Genomic DNA, 19,410 nt, shown 5'->3' on the forward strand with positions numbered 1-19,410 from the left:
CTTTTGTAAGGCTGAAGTACGCTAGAACTTCGAGAAAAGAAAAGCAAATCTGTTCTGCACTTGCCCTTTCATTTCGCGCCAACAACAATGACGTGACCTCGGGAAGAACGTTAGCGTCAACCAAATGCCAGAGCGACCCAGAGCTGTCGCGGAGTATACCCTCCCCCTGTTCAGGTGCCTAGTGTCTTTATACCCTATGCTGGCCTCCTAAGTGGTTAGGCAGCCCTGTACGTACCTAACATAGGCTTATGTACTCTTAAAGTAAGAAGACATCGAGGGCCTTTTGGGGGGTGTCCAGACCTCGTGCACTTACAAAAGATGCCTAGAAAGGCTTCATGCTGGCTCACACATTGGTCGAAAACAAGGCTAGGCACCCGAACAGGGGGGAAGGGTGTATCAGCAGCGGAAGATGGACGTTGGCATCCGAATCGTAGCACGTTTGGGGCAGATCCCATCCGGCTCTGGGGACCAATGTATATTTAGACCAACACCCTGGTAACAACATCGCGACCTCGAACGAGAAGAGATTATGCTCAAACATGATTTTCCAAACTCCCTGCTAAGCCAAGTATACAAAGCCGTGTTTGCCAAATTGTGCAAGTTTCGCAGAACCTGGAAACAGTGCTCGATCAGGCATGTCTGCCCGTGAGCACCGAAACAGACTGACGAATCTCTATACAAACGCCTCAGTCTATCTTGGCGTTTGCGAGCTTTTCGCCGGGACCAGTGAGGACGTTGGACATCCTGAGGTTTTGTCGCTTGTATTTGCTGTGTTTCCGCAGACGTTTCCTGGCGACCATGACCGGTACCGACGACTTGGTAACGAGGTAGTTACTGAACGAGCCGAGCAGGACACTGCCACAATCAGTTTATGCGTACGATGCGGGGGCTGCTTACTTACCCTTTGAGGGCGTTGCGGCCTCTAGATCCCAGGATGACAAGTGTTGGCTCAAGCATGTCTATCTGTTGAATGGCTGTCAGTAACCGGCTGAAGTGTCAGAAAGGTTTCGGGAGACTTACAACTTCCGTGATCATGTGCTTTGGGCTCTTGCAGTGAAAGACTTCGACGACCACCCTGGCTTGCAGTCGAGTCTTTCGCAGCAACTTGACACATCTGTCAGACACCTCCACACACGCCTGGTAGCGATCTTTCTCCGCTTTGCCCATCTTGCTGACATCGGCCTCCGCAGCTGCGATCGTGCTAGACAGGGGAGTCTTCTGGGGTATGCCGTCATGGCCAGATAGCGTTCTCTTGAGATGGGCGCCCTCTTGTAGACCGGTTGTTCCTTGCGCGATAGGTGCGCCCAATGCATCCGTCGTGACGCCCACTTCTTCATCTACAGCGTAAACCGCAAGAAGTGTATCGCCATCGCGCAGAACGGTGCCAATCGTCCATTCAAGAGCATACGCTGCCTCATCGCTCAGATCTGTGGAAACCAAGTATACACGCTGCCGCCTTAGGCCGTTATCCGCTTCTTGCGCGAACTGACTGTAGTCTCCGCGAACGATTTGACGGACGCATCGATGCGCCTCTGGGCTCGACTGGATGGGCGTGATCTGCAGAGCCAGCTGTTGCGCTGATCTGAGCTCAGCCATGTGATCTTCAGCGTCAGAGCTCATAGGCGAAGGCATCCTAGAGTTGTCCTGATCGAAGCTGGTATGTGGGTGTACGTCCGTGGACTTTCGGCGCACCATGGCTCTCTCGCCATCGGGGCCTTCGACGTTGATGATCGGGCCATTCAGCTTGCGCAGCTTCTCTTGTCTCTCCTCACGAGTCATGAAAGATGCGGTGAGATCTCGTCCTGTGTATAATCAGCATGTAGAAAGGAAACGCTGTAACAAGCGACCTACCTTCTTCTTTCGCAGTCTTGAAAAGGCTCTGTGCTGTGACGATTTCTCTTCCCATGCGATCGGTGCCGCCAGACTCAGTCCTCGATCTTCTCCGACCTCTATCCTTGTTGCTCGAGGACCCCGGAGTCCAGCCATCGTCCCAGTCTGAACTGGACACAGAATCATTGTCGCTCTCTACAGCAGCGCTGTCTTCACCGGCCTCGTCGCCGTCGTCATCGGTGGTCAATCGTACGCCACCGCCTGGCGCAGATGTGGTACCTCCGGCAGGATCTGAAGCCTTCCTTCTTGGTGGTGCTGTGTATTCGCCATCCGAGTCAGTCATGGCTGACTCGGACATCTTGCGCATGGCTTCGGAGGTAGACATTGGTCGACCGCGTGTTCGAGGCGATGTAGAGCGACCGGGCCCTGGTGATCCAGACTTCGACCTGTTGTAGGCGCCGCTCATCGAGTTGTGTCGATCTCTGGGACCGCCTGTGCCGAGGAGGCCTGGAGAGGTTCCGTATACCGAAGACATGGCTCGGGGCTTTGGCTGTGCCACGCTGGCGATTGAATTGAATTGGTATGGGGCTGCGTCTGACATCCTGCTGCCACGAGGCGAAGCAGGCGCGCTCTTTGGCATGGCGAACGGAATGCCAGTGCTGTTACGACTCGTACTGCGTACTCGGTCGTTGCCTGTGTTGAGATGGCGGGGCGTAGGGCTCAGGTGTCGGCCTCCAGGCAGAGGGCTTTCAGCGCGACGCCCTCCACTGTTTTTTCTAGCATCTCTGTGCTCCTTCATCTCCTCGTCTATGGCAGCCGTGAGCGACGACATGGTGGTAATGCGGTGCGAATGTGTCGATTGACCGCGGTGATTTGCGTGTCGTGGTTGTTTGGCTGGCGGTGTACGTGCGCGACCTTGGTGGAGCTTAAACACGGCGTGTATGTGGGGGTACAGTGGCACTGTTGACTTGCAATCACAATTGGCAAGGGCGCAATGCCGCAATGGCGTCACCACAGGCGTGAAAGAGCAGTCGCAAAAGGGCCTGAAGCGCGCATGCACCCCTCACTTTGAGGCTGGGATCAATATGGTGGGGTAGGTAGTAATTCCAAAGATTGCAGCTGAGCTGATTTGATGGCGGGCCGAACCGTGTCCAAAGCTCTAACCGCTGTCTGAGAAGAGATTATTCCCAAATAAGTTGATGGAGGCAGACGACATGTGGAAGAGAGAAGAAGAAGCCGGAAGAAGAAGGGAACTTCAGGAACAGCAAGCGCGACACGATGTCTCGACGGTAGGTCTAGGTTTGGTTTGATGGAGACAGACCCCCTCCTGCCCAGCCTGATTTCTTGGCGTATGACGTTCGCAGCTGAGAGTGGTGTAGAAGTCACTCAATTGACGTGCGCGTTCTCAATGATGTTCAGCGAGTCTGCCTAGCAGTATTTCTTGAATATGAAGATGCGTTCTGGCCCATGTACGAAGCTATAGTTATGATCTCTTAAGGTACTCGGAGTCGGAGCTGTCACATGGATGACACCAACTGAAGCCTGCGGGCGGCTAGTCAGGTGTGGCTGAGCATGTGGAGCTCTCCAGATTTATGATTAATGAATTGTGCATTTGGCACACGACAGGACCACGATGCAGGAACATTCATTCTATCGTGGGCATTGCAAATACTTAATCTTGATGATGCAGAAGTACATTTTTGCGCGTTGACTCCTTGCTTGCTTGTTACAATATGATACACCGTGCAATAGTAGGCCTCCATTTTCCGAACTCCAGCATAACTAGCTCTATCTCCTCTTGGGCAGAACAATGTTGGCACGGGCAGCTACTCCCAGCTTGTGAATAGCGTTGCGCTTCTCCCAGACACCGCTCTTGCCTTCGATGACTGAGACCACCTCCTGCGCAACACGCTGTCCCAGGCTGTTCTTGCCGCTACCCACGTTTCTCCTCTTCGAGGCAGCGGTCAAGATCCACTGAATAGCTGTTCTCCTTCGCTGTCTCTGGCTGAGAGGGTTTGGCAACTGTAGCGCCGCACCACCACCTGCAGCACCTTTTATGGCTTTGATTCTAAGGAGCGGGGCGACAGAGTCGATAGCGAGTGTGAGGTAGAGAATGGGGTTCAAAGGAAGGTGTGATGGCGGCGGGGCGCCAGGAAGGAGTGGACGCGCTGGATTGATCGTGGGAATTGGTGAAGTTCGGAGGTATTGGAGAGTTACTGCCATTTGCTGTGAACACTGGTCAGCGCTGTTCAATTTGAGCACCCACGGAGAAAGCGACGTACACGTTGAGCAACACTCTTCTTGCCGTGTCGCATGAGAAGGTTGGTGACTTGATCAACAACGGGGTCATACCGGTGCTTGACGTGACCGTCCTTGGGTAGAGGGAGGGTCGGCGCCTCAAACTTCAGCCCGGGAGTCACTGGCAGCTTGGAGGCAGCCTCGAAGTCGACAAGACCCATGTCCATTCCCTCTTCCGACCGTGTCGTCATGGTGGAGTACGAGCGCGAGCCCTTGGGTGCAGGCGTCTTACTGCCCTGCTTGAGCGCATCCTGCATGACCTTGGGGAGATTCTTCTGTGCTTCCAAGTCGCCCTTCACGATCTGGCAGTAGTCAGCCGGTGCCCGTGCTTCCTAATACGGCTCTTTCTCACGTCCTCGACAGGTGTGCCCTGGTTGACATCGGGGCCCTGCTCGCCCATGATCTGCGCCGTCTTCGCTGCCTCCTCCGAAACATGCTCAATAGGCTCCGAACTGGGCTTGTGGGATCGGTCCTGTGAAGGGGCGTCGTCGGCATAGAAGCGGCTTTGCGAGGGCGTCATTCGCAGCGCGGAGCGGGCAGGCCATTGGAGCTGGGGCCTGGGTCGGAAGGCAATTGAGCGCGAGAAGGCGCTGACGTTCAGTCGTGGAGGCATGGCGGCGGTGTTGTGTGATGTCGGTACACGCTCTCTTAGAATGACGAGATGTCAATTTGGTCGTTCTCCGAAACTCGCGCCGCTAATTTGGGTCACGTGCAATGGTCGCTTTCCATCACAATCATTGTCAGCCTTACGACATTTGCAAAACAAGATAATAGACGCAGCGGACTGCATCTATGGAGCTCTTGTCTTTGGAAATTCCTGGCTATCCCTGTCCTGGAGGCTGCCACTGCGGTGGACAGCGAAGCGCCCAGCTGTCATCAGAGCCATCGAACCCTCACCAGCATTAGGCTAGGAATCGCACAGCAGGCCGAGGCAGTACCGGAAGATCGGATGTCACACAATACGTAAATATCCGGTGAGTATGGAGGAGTTCCTTGGTCCAATGCCATAATGATGCAGCCTGCTCGTCTGCGGCGGCTGGCTCCCTCAAGATCGACCAAGCGGCCAAACCTCCCTCCAGACGCTTGTTGGTCCGCCACCAATCGCAACAAGGCATCATCCTGTTCAATATCTACCGGCTGTTGTCAAAAGGCCTGTTTGAACCAGCAACAAAGTGACAGGTCGCATCCATCGTTTGTTCTCACCCCACTCCCACCGCTAAAACGCGAACCCCGGTCGAATCGTGAACACGCGTCTAGCGCACGGCGTCAGCTCAACTTCCCGCTCGCAGGCTCATCTCGGCAACCTTCAGAACTGGCCTACTTCAGTTGTGTTCGTATCGCTACCTTCTCAAATTCCGGCCTGCCTGCATGGTTCATTGAGTCGTCTGTGAGGCAAGCGGTTCGTGCCGCCTCGTTAGAAACCGGCTGTTAGCAAAGGGTGAGTGATCTCAATGTCTCCGACTTTCAATACGTGATCCGAGCGTCAACTGTCTCAAGCAAAGTATTGTTGAACAGACAATTGTCAATACTGCGCTGTCTTTCCCAATTCCTTAGTCATAATTGCCCATGTTTGTCAATACCCTTGCGTTTCCGTCTTCAGCCAGCAAACATACACCGCCTGATAGCCTCTCACTTCGTCTCACCTCACCCATACTCGCATTACTTTCACAATTGCAACATACAGCTGGTCATTCCTTACAGCTGACACTATCTACTGCCAACTTGAAACATATTCCCAATCACACTACATTCCTCAAGTTCTCACTACGCACCTACAAATATGGCAGATCGCGGTGGACGGGGACGAGGTGGTGATCGTGGTCGTGGGCGAGGTGATGGCAACAACTTTGGAGGTGGTCGAGGAAGAGGGGGGTTCGACGGTGGTGATCGTGGTCGTGGGCGAGGTGATGGCAACAACTTTGGAGGTGGTCGAGGAAGAGGAGGGTTCGACGGTGGTGATCGAGGGCGTGGCGGTGGCAGCGGAGGCTTCCGTGGCGACCGTGGAGGAGGTGGTTTCCGAGGGGATCGTGGAGGAGGTGGCTTCCGAGGGGATCGTGGTGGTGGAGGCTTTCGGGGCGGACGGGGTGGTTTTGAGGGTACCCAAGTCTTTGGGTAAGTGCAGATCGAACGACGCTGATCGAATGCATGCTGATTTCGACCACAGTACGGGCAACGCACCAGCACCCAATTCCGAGGTCACTGAGCTCGAGAACAAGATGGTCAAGGCCGATCTGTCCAAAGCCATGGCATCAGCGTCGCTGGGTGTTGTACTCCCAGAACGTCCTGGCTACGGAGTAGAAGGCACGGCCATTGTTCTCTACACGAACTACTTCGAGCTGAAGGGCATTGACCCCAACATGGATCTGTACCGGTACGCGCTCTCATTTCAACCGGACAATGAAATTCCGAAGGCCAGGAAACACCGTCTTGTAGAGCTCCTGCTGCAAGAGGCCCCGTTCAAAGGTCTTCCTGTCGCGAGCGATTGGGCCCAGATTCTTGTGTCGTCAAAGAAAGTTCCAATCGGAGGAAGCAGGGCCGAGTACACACTCGAATGGTATCCCAAAGATGGCGAGCCACCTTCTGCCCCCGGGCCTGATGAGACCGACAGGTCCAAGGCTGCAAGAAAGCGGAACACGCACAAGGCCCTCGTCTCTGATATCGGAACTGTGTCGTTGAAGGAACTTCTTGACGACGTCTCCAAACCTACATCCAACTATTCGTTGAAGCTCGAGACCATCCAGGCTCTCAACGTTCTCATGGCACACGGTCCCAGCAGTGAACGCAGCATTGCCACAGCTGGTGGCAACAAGTTCTACCCCTTTGGGAATCATCCTCAGATGGAGTTTGCAAATCTCGGCTCCGGCCTCCAGGCACTCCGCGGCTACTTTACGAGCGTACGAACGAGCGTCAACCGACTGTTGGTTAACGTCAACGTCGCCACAGGAGCGTTCTACAAGCCTGGTCCACTCCTAGATGTGATGAGGGAATTTACGGGCGGTCAGTCACCAAGCAACGACTCCCAGTACCGCAAATTGGCAGCCTTTGTACGGTTGTTGAAGTTTGAGACGAACTACCTCCCTGATCGAAAGGTCAAGGGCGAGACGAAGCGTAAGCAGCACGTGATCACGAACCTTTCGCCCTTCAACAAGAACAGTACCAACACTACTTTCGACATGACCGATAAGAACGGCAAACGTTCCAAGATGTCCATTGAAGAATACTTCCGGAAGACATACAACATCACTCTTTCTGTCGCACAGGCGCCTGTCGTCAATTACGGCACGAAGGAGGATCCAAAGTGGATCCCTGCTGAGCTCTGTACGATCTTGCCAGGACAATTTGCAAAGCGCCTGCTTCTTGGGCCCCAGACGAGTGAGATGATCAGATTTGCAGCTCGTCGGCCCCACGAAAATGCCGCATCGATCACCGGGCCTGGTCTTCAGGTCGCTAAGATCAATCCCATGGCAGATGGGCTCAATGTTGCGCTTGGCAAATTTGGCATCAAGGTGGATCCTCAGCTTCTTACCGTACCCGGGCGCATTCTTCCGCCTCCGGACTTGCTGTACCGGCGGAGGACTGCTAAACCAAGGGTCGGCGCATGGAACCTCGATCCGAGAACGCTTGGGGACAAGCCTTTCCACCGTGTTGCAAAGCCCCTCGGCAACTGGAGTACTCTTGTGATCAACTCAGGGAACCGCGACACCATCATGGGAGGTCTTGGTGCTGTTCAGACTCATTTGGACGCATTCAGGCTTGCATTGCAGACGTATGGTCTCAACCCAGGGCCAGTGCAAGAGCCGGTCTTCATCAACGTCCCATTCAGCGATTTGAACAACAAGGAGTTTTCCAAGATTCAGAAGCAAATCTTCGATGCGCTCAAGTCGCAGTTTACGGCCAAGCCGAACTTCCTGTTCATACTGCTCCCGAGCGACAACGCCACGCTCTACGATGCGATTAAATATGTCTGCGACTGTCAGCTCGGCATCCCCAACATTTGCAACATTGGCCAGAAGTTCTCGAAAGAGAGGGGACAGATGCAATACTTTGCCAATGTGGCTATGAAGTTCAACCAGAAGCTTGGTGGTGTGAACCATACCGTCGGTGCGAAGAGCATGTCGCCTCTGGATCCGCGTACCATCATCTTCGGTATCGACGTCACTCATCCTTCTCCTGGCAGTTCAGAAACTGCTCCAAGTATCGCGGGCGTAGTCGCTTCAGTCGACGCTATCTTCTCGCAGTATCCAGCGAGCATGCGCACGCAGAAGGGTCGCACCGAGATGGTTAACGAACTCGAAGAGATGATTATTGAACGCCTCAAGCTCTGGCAGATGCGCAACCGGAGCCTGCCGGACAAGGTCATCGTCTATCGTGACGGTGTCTCTGAGGGCCAGTACCGTCTTGTCCTGGAGAACGAGCTGCCTGCGTTTGAGAAGGCCTTTGCCAGGCTGTACGGCACAAAGGACAAGCACCCGAAAATGACAATCATGGTCGTGGGAAAACGCCACCACACGCGCTTCTACCCAACGACTGTGCAAGACACGGATGGCAAGACTGGCAACCCCATGCCCGGTACCGTTGTCGATCGTGGTGTCACGGGCGAGAAGCTTTTCGACTTCTTCCTGCTTGCGCACCAGGGTCTTCAGGGCACGTCCAAGCCAGCGCACTACGTTGTCATCAAGGACGACATCAAGTTTGGCGCCGACCAGCTGCAGAGCCTGACGCACAGTCTCTGCTACACGTTCGCCCGCGCGACTCGCTCCGTTAGCATCTGTCCGCCTGCGTACTATGCCGACCTGCTGTGTGAGCGTGGCCGCTCCTACCTACACAGCGTGCTCAAGGGCGACGGCAGCACAGACTTCAGCAACACCACGTGGCGCAAGGACGTCCATCCGCAGCTCATGGAGACGATGTACTACTTGTAGTGCATCCATCGACCGCCAACATTCGCCATGGCCATCTCATGCCATTGCTACCAGATTCAAACGAGCTTTCCCATCGTCTAGCTGAGAACTCACTGAGCCATTCAGCTGCGCACCTTGAAGAAGGTGTTTAGCCTAAAGTCAGTCACGCCCGGCCTCTCAGGTCGCGCACGGACCGTCTCATCGACTGACGGCAAGCCTGTCTCTCGAATGACGGCAAGCCTGTCTCTCGAATGACTGCAAGACTATCTCATCGAATGATGGCAAGCCTGTCTCTCGAATGACGGCAAGCCTGTCTCATCGACTGACGGCAAGACTATCTCATCGAATTATGGCAAGCCTGTCTCTCGAACGACGGCAAGCCTGTCTCTCGAATGATGGCAAGCCTGTCTCATCGAATGATGACTGCAAGAATGCAGTCGATCTGATGCGAGCCCATTCAACACGGTGCTCCATCTCACAATTCTTCGACGCTCATCCGATATGGGTGCTTCTTTTTCTGTTCGCTGTTTTGGCTCTGGCCGCCACGCCCATTTGCATATGTACGGGGGGGGACTGGCAAGCGATGTCGCACGTGTACCCTATGAGCAATGCACCTACTGTTGCACGCACAATGACTGCAAAATGCACGTTGAGTGATTGTCTAATTACTCCCTTGTTCCAGCACGTCACGAATTTCGGTGCATGATGTGCACATGCCGCATTATCCCTCACATAGCTTCTCTAGCGGCCCCTCGCGGCAAGGCACATGATCTGGTCGGCCCTGCTGCAAGGCACATGATGTGCTCGCAGGCCTTGCGTCGCGGGTGCTCAGATAACTAGCCAAGTACTCATGACTCAGCGCGCAGGCGGCTAGCCCAGGTGAGGTGCCCCACCACCCGCACACGGATTGGACGGAGCTTTGGCGGGGCAGCGGGGTGGAGACGGTCACGGCGCACCTGGGTGGGCAGAGTCCCGTGTGGAGTGCGCTCTCTGCAGGCGCAAAGGTTGTGGGAGGTGGACGCGTCCAGGACGGGTGGAGGGACGGGACGGCGCTACCCCGCGCTGACACAGCATGCAGCGACCGCGAAAGAGGGCGGCGGTGGACGTCGCAGCTGGCAGCAGCAGCACCGACGTCGACATGTCAAGGTGCATTAGGCAGTGGTGGATAGTGGCCGCGGACTGGTGCGGCCTGGTGCGGCCTGGTGCGAGCCCCTCCCCGCTGTGCACACGGCGCCGCGAGGCCCAATCACTGCGCGCCCCTCCCAGCCTCCCCCGTTTCACGGCGCCGCAGCAGTGCAGCCCTGGCATCTGAGCTGGCCCCTCTGGCGGCAGCGGGACATGGGTAGGCTTATCGCTATCGCTGTGGAGCCCTCTGCTGGGCGACCATGCCGGTACCACACTGTCGCTGCTGCGCACAGCACACCTGAACGTACTCTTCCACTTGCGCCAAACGACAACAACAGCGATAGCGACAGCGACAGCGACGGCGACAGCAATAGTGAAAGCGATCCCTCCAGACACCAACGCGACCCGCGACGTCACGGGCGCCGCACACGCGTGCAGAGCACCGACCCGCGCCATACATAGAAGTTGAAGCACCGCGGCCGGCGCATTCACTGCCACCGCACACCACACCATGGACACGCTGGAGCGCTCGCGCGGCAGCCTCTTCGACCACGACGTGCCCTCGCTCACCGCCTCGCTCGAGGCCTTCGACCCGGAGCGCAGCCGGCTCTCGCAGTCGGGCTACAGCGCGCGCAGCGCCATGCACTCCAGCCGCTGGAGCATCCCCCCGCAGGAGGCAGACGAGTCGGAGCACGAGAGCGACGGGCCCTGGGCGCCGCCCGCCTGGCAGAAGAGCAACAACCAGTGGCACCGCCGCTCGCTGCTGCACTCGAGCCGCTCGCCCTCGTACTACCGCTCCGACCGCGAGACGACGCCCTCACGCATCCCGCTGCCCGAGTCGCCCATGAAGAACACGCCGCAGGGCAGCCCCGAGCCCGACGACCAGCAGCGCCGCGCGACCGACAACATCGCCTCGCGCCTGCAGAGCCCCATGGCCGACCTCGACGAGGAGCCCGCCGACGACCTGGCCCTGTCGCACCACGACGCCGATGCGAGCCCCATGGATGGCTGTACGTAGCCGCCCGGCGAGCGTGTTCCCGTACTAACGCTGGCAGTCGTCCGCTTTGCCATCCGCGGAGAGACGCTGTTCCGCACCGCGCCGCTGGAAGAGACCCTCAGCACCTTTGCGAGCGGCATGGGCATGTTCACGCGGACGCGGCGCAACGTCGTCATGACCATTGCGACTGTCGTCCTGAGCTGGGTGCTGCTGCACCCCTGGAACACGGCCCTGATCCCGGACGTCGCCAACGTCGCAAACATGGCCAAGCAGTTCGAGCCGCTCATGTACGCGAGCGAGAACGTCATACCGCGCTCGAGGGAGCTGGCCGAGGCCAGCATCGCCGTGCAGGACCTGGGCGAGAGCGTGCGCGCCACCAACATGTCGGCGAGTACTGTCATCATCGACCAGCTGGACGATCTGGGCGACAGCTTGAAGGTCCTGTCCGAGAAGATCACCTCCTTCTTCACCAACGTCGACGGCGACATGGACTCGTACGTTTTTTGTCTCTTTCCTTTTTTTTTTTTTTTTTTTTTTTTCCGACTCACAGCCACCACGCGCATCTACTGACGACTGCAGCATCCTGATCACAATGGAGTGGGCCCGCCGCGAGCTCTCCTCGATCCAGTCCCCGCGCAGCTCCATGCTCGACACCCTCGTCTCCAACGTGCACGGCGCGCTGTCCCTCACCGGCGCGCTCGAAGCAGACGGCCAGCCCACGTCCCTCGGCCGCATCGTCAACGACGTCCTCGGCCACACGACAGCGCAACGGTCCCGCGCTACTCTGCAGCGCACATTCGACTACCTCCTCTCCACCCTCGAGGAGAACATTGCCAACGAGCTCCTCCGCGCCGACGTGCTCTTCAAGCTCTTCGAGAGCGTCGACCGGCAATTCCACAATCTGCACCGCTCCGTCGCGCGCGAAGAAGACAGCCTCGCGAACCGCAAAGACGAGTTCCTCGCGCGCATGTGGCGCAACACCATCACCAACAAGCTCAAAATCGCCAAATACGAAAAGAACCTCAAGCTCCTGCAGTCGGTGCGCGCGTCCACGCTCTCCAACAAATCCGAGCTCAAGAGCCACATCCAGGTCATCAACAGCGTCAAGGACCAGCTCGACAAGGCCCGACGCAACTTAATCGGCCCCCTGATACGCCGCGCGCAGAGCAGCAGCGGCGGCCTCGAGGGCCAGCTGCTGGAGGTCGAGCGCACGTACGGCTTCCTCAAGGGCGTGCGAGACACGCAGAAACACCGCGTGCTGCGGGAGCTGTGGGGCACGGACCCGCGGCGCGTGCGCATCACGGGTGAGAGGGACGACGGGGGGACCGAGGAGATTGAGGGCGCGTAGTTGGCGGTGCACGTCTTCTTCTTCGTTTTTGTCTCCGTCCCTGACTACCCATCTCGTCTCTCTGCGTTTTGTCGTTTACTGGCCTCTTTGCATAGCGCGCATAGCGATGGTTAGATAAACGCCGCCCCGCCACGTTCTGGCGCGTCCCGGCGCGTCCTGCTCTTTCCTGTCTTTCTTCCGTGGCGTTTGGCGGGCGTATGGCTTTTTCTGATATCTGTGAGCGATGGGTGCGTGGGTTGGGTATAGCAATTGGGTATAGCAAGGATCGGTCGGCATGGAGCTTTGGCGTTTTGGATACCAATCACACTACACACTACACTAAGCACACTACACTAAGCACACTACACTAAGCACACTACACTAAGCACACTACACTAAGCACACTACGAAGCACACTACAAAGTACACTACGAGGTACACTACGAGGTACACTACAAAGTACACTACAAAGTACACTACAAAGTACACTACAAAGTACACTACAAAGTACACTACAAAGTACACTACGAGGTACACTACGAGGTACACTACGAGGTACACTACGAGGCACACTCCACACTCAACACACTACACACCGCGCTTTCCCTCGTCCATCGACGAGGACCTCGTCCATCGACGAGGACCACTGCTTACCCGAAGTCTCAATGCTACATTTACACACATTACTCGGGGTGGCAAGAGCTTGGCCTGCGCTGTTGCGCTCAATTCGGTTCTCGAATACCTCGTCATGGGAGGAGCGACATGCTCAGCAAGGCCGGAGCAGGTCATGGCAGCTGCGCCTGAGTCAGCCAGTCAAGATGACACTGCCTACTCAATTCCGGCAAGACCTCTCTACGCAACTTCGTGCTTGCTGATATGATAGACTAAAACAAGCTTCGCCCACTCGACAGCACGCCCGCCTCACCTCCAAGTACTGAGTCGGCGCCAGTCCGCCACCATCATATGTAAGCGTCCGAATGAGTTTGCATCGAGAATTTGGCAGGCGAAAAGACGAGCGCATCAATATACCAGATGCTAACGCGACGACAGCTTCCAAATGGGCGACATAGATCACTTCCTAGACCGTGTCGAGCGCGAGGAACATGAGACCCTTGACCGCATCAACAATTTACTCCAACAATTCCCGCGCAATGAGGTCTTGATTCAATTGCTGATTACACGGATCTTCCAAAGCGGATCGGATCTTCCCGAGGACGCCCTCGCCTCGTTCAACCTATTCTTGAGAGTCTACAGAGACCCATCTGCAAAACACATCTACATACAAGAATGCACACATGTCGACCCTTACAGGCCTCTAGACAGGCCAGCTGTCCGCAATGGCAACATTGACTACAGTGACCCTGAGGAATTTCCGCTCTCGGACATGACACGTCGTCAGAAGCGTATTCTCCTCCCCTTCTGCTTCGAAGATACATCCTGGTTCTTGGTCGAGCTGAAGCTGGGTCCATGTCCTCGAAACGAGAGCACGCAGAGACAAGCCAGAGTGGCGATATACACCAATAAGCGAGGATGCGTAAAATCAACTGATGCGACACGACGGACGGTTGAAGTCTGGGTTCTTGAACTACTCGAATACGCGAGTCTGCTGCCTTCTAGCCCCACGTGGGCCGTTGATTGGACGAAGACGGTGGTGGAAGAGGTGTTTATTCCCCAGCTGATGTCCCTCGAACGTCTCGGTGCCATTATTGCAACGCTCGTCGTCGCAGACGAGTTCAAAGCTACGATTCTCTTGAACAACACCCTTTGGCACGGCCTTCCGAGCATTGAACGCGAAGCACGCGTAGCTTGCATTCAAGTAATCGAGCAGTTTATTCTCCTGATGAACGACCAGGACTCCACCTGGTTCGATCTCCCAGACAAGCTCCTACGTCTGCTTAACCCTCCCTGGCTGGGAGGAGGCACTTTGGCGGCAACAGCGCCAGTACCAAATCAACCTTGAACAAAAGGACGTTTCGACAGCAAGGCCGGACCGACGACAATCGCAGAAGGGCACAATCGCCCAGGGCTGGAGCGTTGAGAATACAGAGGCGCAGTTTATCGAATGGCTATAGTTTAGAGGCAGGATAACAGACGTTTGTCTTTCAAGTGGTATGTATTGATGAATGTCGTTTCTCATAGCACAGTGCCACAGCCTGACACTGCGGCGCGAAATGAAGACGATCCAGGCACATCAACGCAGAACGTTCTCCAAGTAGAACTCGCTCGCTAACGAGCAGTCCCAAAGCCAGCTTCAGAGGTACGATCGCGGTGCCCAGGACTGGCCTTGTTTGATGTTCGATGTTCGTCGTTTGCGTCTGTCCTGTTCTTCCAAAACTTCCCCTTCGCCTCTGGTATCCAGCGTCACTCTTTCTCTGCGTCACATTGATGATTCAGTCCAGTGATATTCCGTTTGCTCGGGGTGTATAGGCGCTGTGGATAATAGTGTTTTCGACCCCACCGCAACCAATCGCGCCCTCAACGCCATCGAGAGGACATCAAAAGGCTTCTCTCGTGATCACGGTGTTGATCTCTGTCGTGATCTCTTTGGCGCGCCTCCGACCGCGGCGCTTGAGGAAGTGAATGTACTCCAACACAGGATTGCGAAGCACGACCTCTGCGCCGCACCGAAGCGCATTCGCAAGGACCACTAGTTCAACGAGGACCACGTAAAGGCGGCTGAAGCGTTCGTCCCCAAAGCCTACGCTTTAGTCTGGGGACCGGCAAGACAAAGACCTGCTCAGCGGCCATTGTGGTGCTTGAGGAGTTGAAGATCAAGCACCTCGTCGCTTGTCCCACGAACCGAGCGACCAACAAGTCTTTGCCCAATTGCCTCAACATCAACCCCAATCTGAGGGCTGTTCGTTTCGTCGGCCGACTTCGCAGCTAGCAAGTGAATAGGCCACCTCAGACGAGCAAAGGCGCTATCGGGGTTGATGGCACCACTGCTGATGACAAGGACGAGTGTGTGGAGTTGGATCTAGAACAACTAGACACGACGAAAGACATTACCCATCATGCACACTTGCTTCACGTCGAGTAGGCTGCAGCTGTCAAGGAATTTTCCAGCAAAGACAGTCACCCACATCGCGACAATGCTCAGCGGTATCTAGAGGCCCGCGAGAACCTTGTCAAGGCCAACGGCAAAGACAAGCAAGCCCTTAGAGATGAGCTGAAAGACCTCGGTACCCAGCTTGATGCTTACTTCCTCGGGCCCTGGGTCGATGTCGTCTTCCCCGCCTGTTCATCCGCATCGAACGACGCACTCACGAGCTTCAAAGCCCAGGTGGTGACGGTCGATGAGGCTGCTCAAGCAACTGTAGGCGACATCTGCATGGTAATAGCGCCGTTCAAGGAAGCTGTGATGTCGTTCAATCTCACAAGTGACCGTGTGCAGCTTGCCCTGTCGTGATCGCGACCGAGCAGAACGAAGCTCTCCATGTTCTCGAAACTTCGCACTTCGAAAACTCATCAAGTCCGGTGGAAAGTAGTGACCAACCCAAATTCTCAAGGTACATTACCGCTCTCATCCTGATATTACGACGTTTGCGAATGAGCATCTCTACCAGGGTGAGCTCTTCCACGATGAGTCGACCAAGACTCTCACGAGTCACCGGCAAGCACAAGACTTTGGCACATCTCTTCGACAACCTCGGCCAAGTCTAGAACAAGAAGTGGAGCACGAGCATCGACGCAGACGGCGAATACCAACTGTTTGGGAACATCACATTCATGGTGAATGACAAGAAATTCCCCTTCGTTGTGGACTTCGTCGGTGCCGTGACGAAGTCCATGCCTAAGGACGATGGATCTTCGCCGACGCCCGAGCACATCACCCTGGGCGACATTGGAATCCTTTTTCCCTACAAGGGTCAAGTTCGGCAGATCTTCCGCAAGCTCAAGGGGGCGGGAATCCATGCCAAATAATCGAAGTACGTCGCCACCACGGCTAGTATTCAAGGCGACGATGCCCTCATCGGCATTACAGCTGGAGTTGCTGCGAACCGCAAAGTCGCAGAGACATAAATAAAGGCCTGCGGTATTCCACTGAGGCCGACAAGATCGCTGTCAACACCACTCGCGCTCGATACCTGGATATCTGTGGCAAAGTTTGCGCCTGACATCGAGTTCCTGTGTTCGCCGAGATCCCAGAGCGGCTCATCACGTCAAACCACAACCTAAAGCACGACTTCAATTTGAGGAGGGGCACTCAGAAGTCCGCTGGAAGTGGTCCATGATTTTGAGGATTGGTAGTCTGCTGGTGGTGTATTAGATCGTTAATAGCCTTGTAAAAAAGACCGACTACCTCCGAGATTTGGTGATATCCTAATGCTTCATCGAAAGGTTCTGGAAAACTCAGACCTTGGTCGGGAACGGCGGCTATGTGCACATTGGCGATCGCTTTTGAGATGACTTAGCGGTCCTTCAGTGAACAGACGGGCCCTTCTGTCACTACCGGTAGTGCGGTCGAATGTAGACACGCTATGTAGCTCTGCCTGACCATCACGCCGACACCCCACAACCGAGCACTTATGGATAATTATTTCAAACAAGCGTCCTTCAGAATCTCTCGCCTCTAGATGACTACAGCGTTGCCTTGTATTCGGGGCCCATTACCCCGGTGGCGGCTCCGTGAAGTTGATGATCGACAACCCCGCAGACAACGAGTCGTGCTACCGGTACCGGTACAATAGTGACCATCTCCCGGTAACATAGCCATGAGATACTCGTGAAAAAAACTTCTCTCTCGCCACGACATGCATCTCGTATCTCAACCATGTTGACTCTATATGGTTGCAACTCCATTCTGCTGATTCTTTCGCACCTACTATCGACGACGGAGGGCGCAATCGATCGCAAATCCATCGTTCAAAAGTACAACCTCAAGCTTAACCAGTCTCACCCCTACAGCCCGGTCCAGGTGGGAAATGGGAATTTTGCATTTGGCGCCGACATCACAGGTCTCCAGACCTTCCTCCCACACAACATACTCTCATCATGGGGCTGGCATAACTCATCGCTGCCTACTACGCCAAACCAGACACTGCCTGAGGACTATACTGGGGTGGATTGGTGGACCCACGATCGACTTGTGAACTACGAACAGCCGAATCCGACGCAGAAAGACATCAGCCAATGGATGATCACGAATCCGCATCGAATCAATCTTGGGAGAGTTGGCCTGTGGTTCGGCGACCGCAATGTCACTGAGCAGTCGTTGGGCGATAAGGCACAATCGCTGGACCTTTGGTCAGGAGTGATCTCTTCATCCTTCACGCTTGATGGCTCAAAGGTTGAGATCACAACAGTCGGCAGTTCGGAAACAGACACAATCGCTGTCAAGATCTCGTCCGAGCTGTTGGGCGACAATAATCTGGGCGTAGTCTTCGACTTTCCGTATGCGACTGGGAAGAATAAGTTCGATGCGCCTTTTGTTGGCCTTTTCAACGCTACCTCGAACCACAGCACCAGCATCAGAAGCTCAGAGAGCCGAGCAGTCATAACCCACACGCTAGATGCAACCACGTATGTTGCGGACATCGCCTGGGAGGGTGACGCGACTTTTGCTCGAGTTAGCGAGGGACAGCACAAGTATGTCCTGAAGCCTGCTGGCCGAAGCGAAGCGCTGTCGTTCACCGTCACGTACCAGCAGAATCCTGGCGATATCACCTGCGCCTCGTTCAAGGACGCCCTAGACAGCTCGACAACATGGTGGGCCGACTACTGGTCGACTGGCGCCTTTGTCTCTCTCCCTACAGCAGCCAACTCTTCAGCCGACGAGTTACAGCGCCGAGTTATACTCTCACAGTACCTGCTCGCCGTCAACGGTGCTGGAAAAGACCCCGCTCAAGAGTCTGGCCTTGTGAATAACGGCTGGTATGGCAAGTTCCATCTCGAAATGGTCTTCTGGCACCTCGCCCACTGGATGTTCTGGTCGAAGTGGGATTTGTACAACCGCAGCATCGGCGTTTATGACCGCTTCCTCTCAATCAGCTTCGACCGCGCAGCGAAGCAAGGCTACGAAGGTGCGAGACTGGGCAAAATGAGCGATCCCAGCGGCCGTTCTGCACCCGGCGAGATCAACAGCCTTTTGATCTGGCAGCAACCACATCCCATGTACTTCGCAGAGATGGAATATCGATCTTTTCCTACTGCTGCCACGTTGCAGAAGTGGGATCACATTCTTAGCCCTATCGCAGACTTCATGGCTAGCTACGCATTCTACAACACCAGCACAGGGGTCTACGACCTTGGTCCCCCCATGTACCCTGTCTCCGAGAATACGCCGCCGAACGCAACCGTCAACCCGACATTTGAGCTGGCATACTGGCGCTTCGGTCTCGCCGTCGCATCAGCCTGGCAGACTCGGCAGAACAAGACCGTGCCAGAGAAATGGACACACGTGCACGACAATCTCGCTCCCTTCCCCATCGAGAACGATACCTACGTTACATACGAAGGCATTCGGGACATGTGGACGACTCCGGAGTACACGGAAGATCACCCCGGCCTCCTCGGGATCCGAGGCTGGCTCCCTCCTGACTCACGCTTCAACGAGACGGTTTTTAATAACACCGTCGCGGAGGTGCATGAAACGTGGAACTTTCCCTTCAGCTATGGCTGGGACTTTCCATTGTTGGCAATTATCGAGGCGAGGAGTGGCGACGCGGAGAGAGCGGTTGCGCAGCTACTGGATGTGAACAATGCTTTCAATGAGTTGGGTATGCCTGAGGGTGGGACCAGGGTGCCTACGCCGTATTTCCCCAGCGCAGCGGGGCTGCTGCTTGCGGTGGGAATGATGGCGGGTGGATGGGATGGCAGAGAGGGAGAGATTTGGCCGGAGGGGTGGGAAGTGGACACCGAGGGTTTTGTGAGGGCGATGTAGGCAGATATTGGGGTTGAAAATGGTAAATCCTTCGTCACGTGCGATACAG

The 19,410-nt window shown here is 55.6% G+C and overlaps 6 protein-coding genes across 6 annotated transcripts; 4 read left to right on the top strand and 2 right to left on the bottom strand.

Annotated features, from left to right (window-relative positions):
• Positions 1-434: 434 nt before the first annotated feature.
• On the bottom strand, positions 435-3,140 carry M421DRAFT_346323 (adenine nucleotide alpha hydrolases-like protein). Its single transcript, XM_033589535.1, has 4 exons — positions 1,852-3,140; positions 1,021-1,802; positions 902-963; positions 435-855 (listed from the first exon to the last, which is right to left on the bottom strand). Exons 1-4 carry the CDS (start codon positions 2,660-2,662, stop codon positions 687-689), a joined length of 1,824 nt encoding a protein of 607 aa, XP_033451638.1. The 5' UTR covers positions 2,663-3,140; the 3' UTR covers positions 435-686.
• M421DRAFT_346464 (ribosomal protein S7) lies at positions 3,141-4,901 on the bottom strand. Its single transcript, XM_033589536.1, has 3 exons — positions 4,481-4,901; positions 4,113-4,430; positions 3,141-4,056 (listed from the first exon to the last, which is right to left on the bottom strand). The coding sequence occupies exons 1-3, from the start codon at positions 4,739-4,741 to the stop codon at positions 3,619-3,621; spliced, it is 1,017 nt and encodes a 338-aa protein (XP_033451639.1). The 5' UTR covers positions 4,742-4,901; the 3' UTR covers positions 3,141-3,618.
• Positions 4,902-5,908: 1,007 nt separating this feature from the next.
• On the top strand, positions 5,909-9,050 carry M421DRAFT_56607 (Piwi-domain-containing protein; the record flags this gene model as incomplete). The annotated part of the gene is made up of 3 exons (XM_033595421.1): positions 5,909-6,017; positions 6,114-6,240; positions 6,293-9,050. 3 exons carry the CDS (start codon positions 5,909-5,911, stop codon positions 9,048-9,050), a joined length of 2,994 nt encoding a protein of 997 aa, XP_033451640.1.
• A 1,615-nt stretch (positions 9,051-10,665) lies between these two features.
• M421DRAFT_2885 (uncharacterized protein) lies at positions 10,666-12,499 on the top strand (the record flags this gene model as incomplete). The annotated part of the gene is made up of 3 exons (XM_033589001.1): positions 10,666-11,164; positions 11,210-11,649; positions 11,702-12,499. 3 exons carry the CDS (start codon positions 10,666-10,668, stop codon positions 12,497-12,499), a joined length of 1,737 nt encoding a protein of 578 aa, XP_033451641.1.
• A 1,036-nt stretch (positions 12,500-13,535) lies between these two features.
• Positions 13,536-16,402, top strand: M421DRAFT_90447 (uncharacterized protein; the record flags this gene model as incomplete). Its single annotated transcript, XM_033597860.1, has 4 exons — positions 13,536-14,367; positions 14,906-15,060; positions 15,519-15,812; positions 16,142-16,402. The coding sequence occupies 4 exons, from the start codon at positions 13,536-13,538 to the stop codon at positions 16,400-16,402; spliced, it is 1,542 nt and encodes a 513-aa protein (XP_033451642.1).
• An 850-nt stretch (positions 16,403-17,252) lies between these two features.
• Positions 17,253-19,361, top strand: M421DRAFT_56952 (uncharacterized protein; the record flags this gene model as incomplete). The annotated part of the gene is made up of 1 exon (XM_033595454.1): positions 17,253-19,361. The coding sequence occupies one exon, from the start codon at positions 17,253-17,255 to the stop codon at positions 19,359-19,361; it is 2,109 nt and encodes a 702-aa protein (XP_033451643.1).
• Positions 19,362-19,410: the final 49 nt, after the last annotated feature.

Source organism: Didymella exigua (assembly GCF_010094145.1).
Source record: "Didymella exigua CBS 183.55 unplaced genomic scaffold M421scaffold_6, whole genome shotgun sequence".
Taxonomy (NCBI): Eukaryota; Fungi; Ascomycota; class Dothideomycetes; order Pleosporales; family Didymellaceae; genus Didymella; species Didymella exigua.

Coding starts and splice junctions, on each gene's coding strand:
- M421DRAFT_346464 (XM_033589536.1), bottom strand. CDS start 4,741: ATGCCTCCACGACTGAACGTCAGCGCCTTCTCGCGCTCAATTGCCTTC. Junction 4,431..4,480: donor AGGGCACACCTGTCGAGGAC/GTGAGAAAGAGC, acceptor GACTACTGCCAG/ATCGTGAAGGGCGACTTGGA. Junction 4,057..4,112: donor AGAAGAGTGTTGCTCAACGT/GTACGTCGCTTT, acceptor CAGTGTTCACAG/CAAATGGCAGTAACTCTCCA.
- M421DRAFT_346323 (XM_033589535.1), bottom strand. CDS start 2,662: ATGTCGTCGCTCACGGCTGCCATAGACGAGGAGATGAAGGAGCACAGA. Junction 964..1,020: donor AGCACATGATCACGGAAGTT/GTAAGTCTCCCG, acceptor GCCATTCAACAG/ATAGACATGCTTGAGCCAAC. Junction 856..901: donor GGCCGCAACGCCCTCAAAGG/GTAAGTAAGCAG, acceptor TGATTGTGGCAG/TGTCCTGCTCGGCTCGTTCA.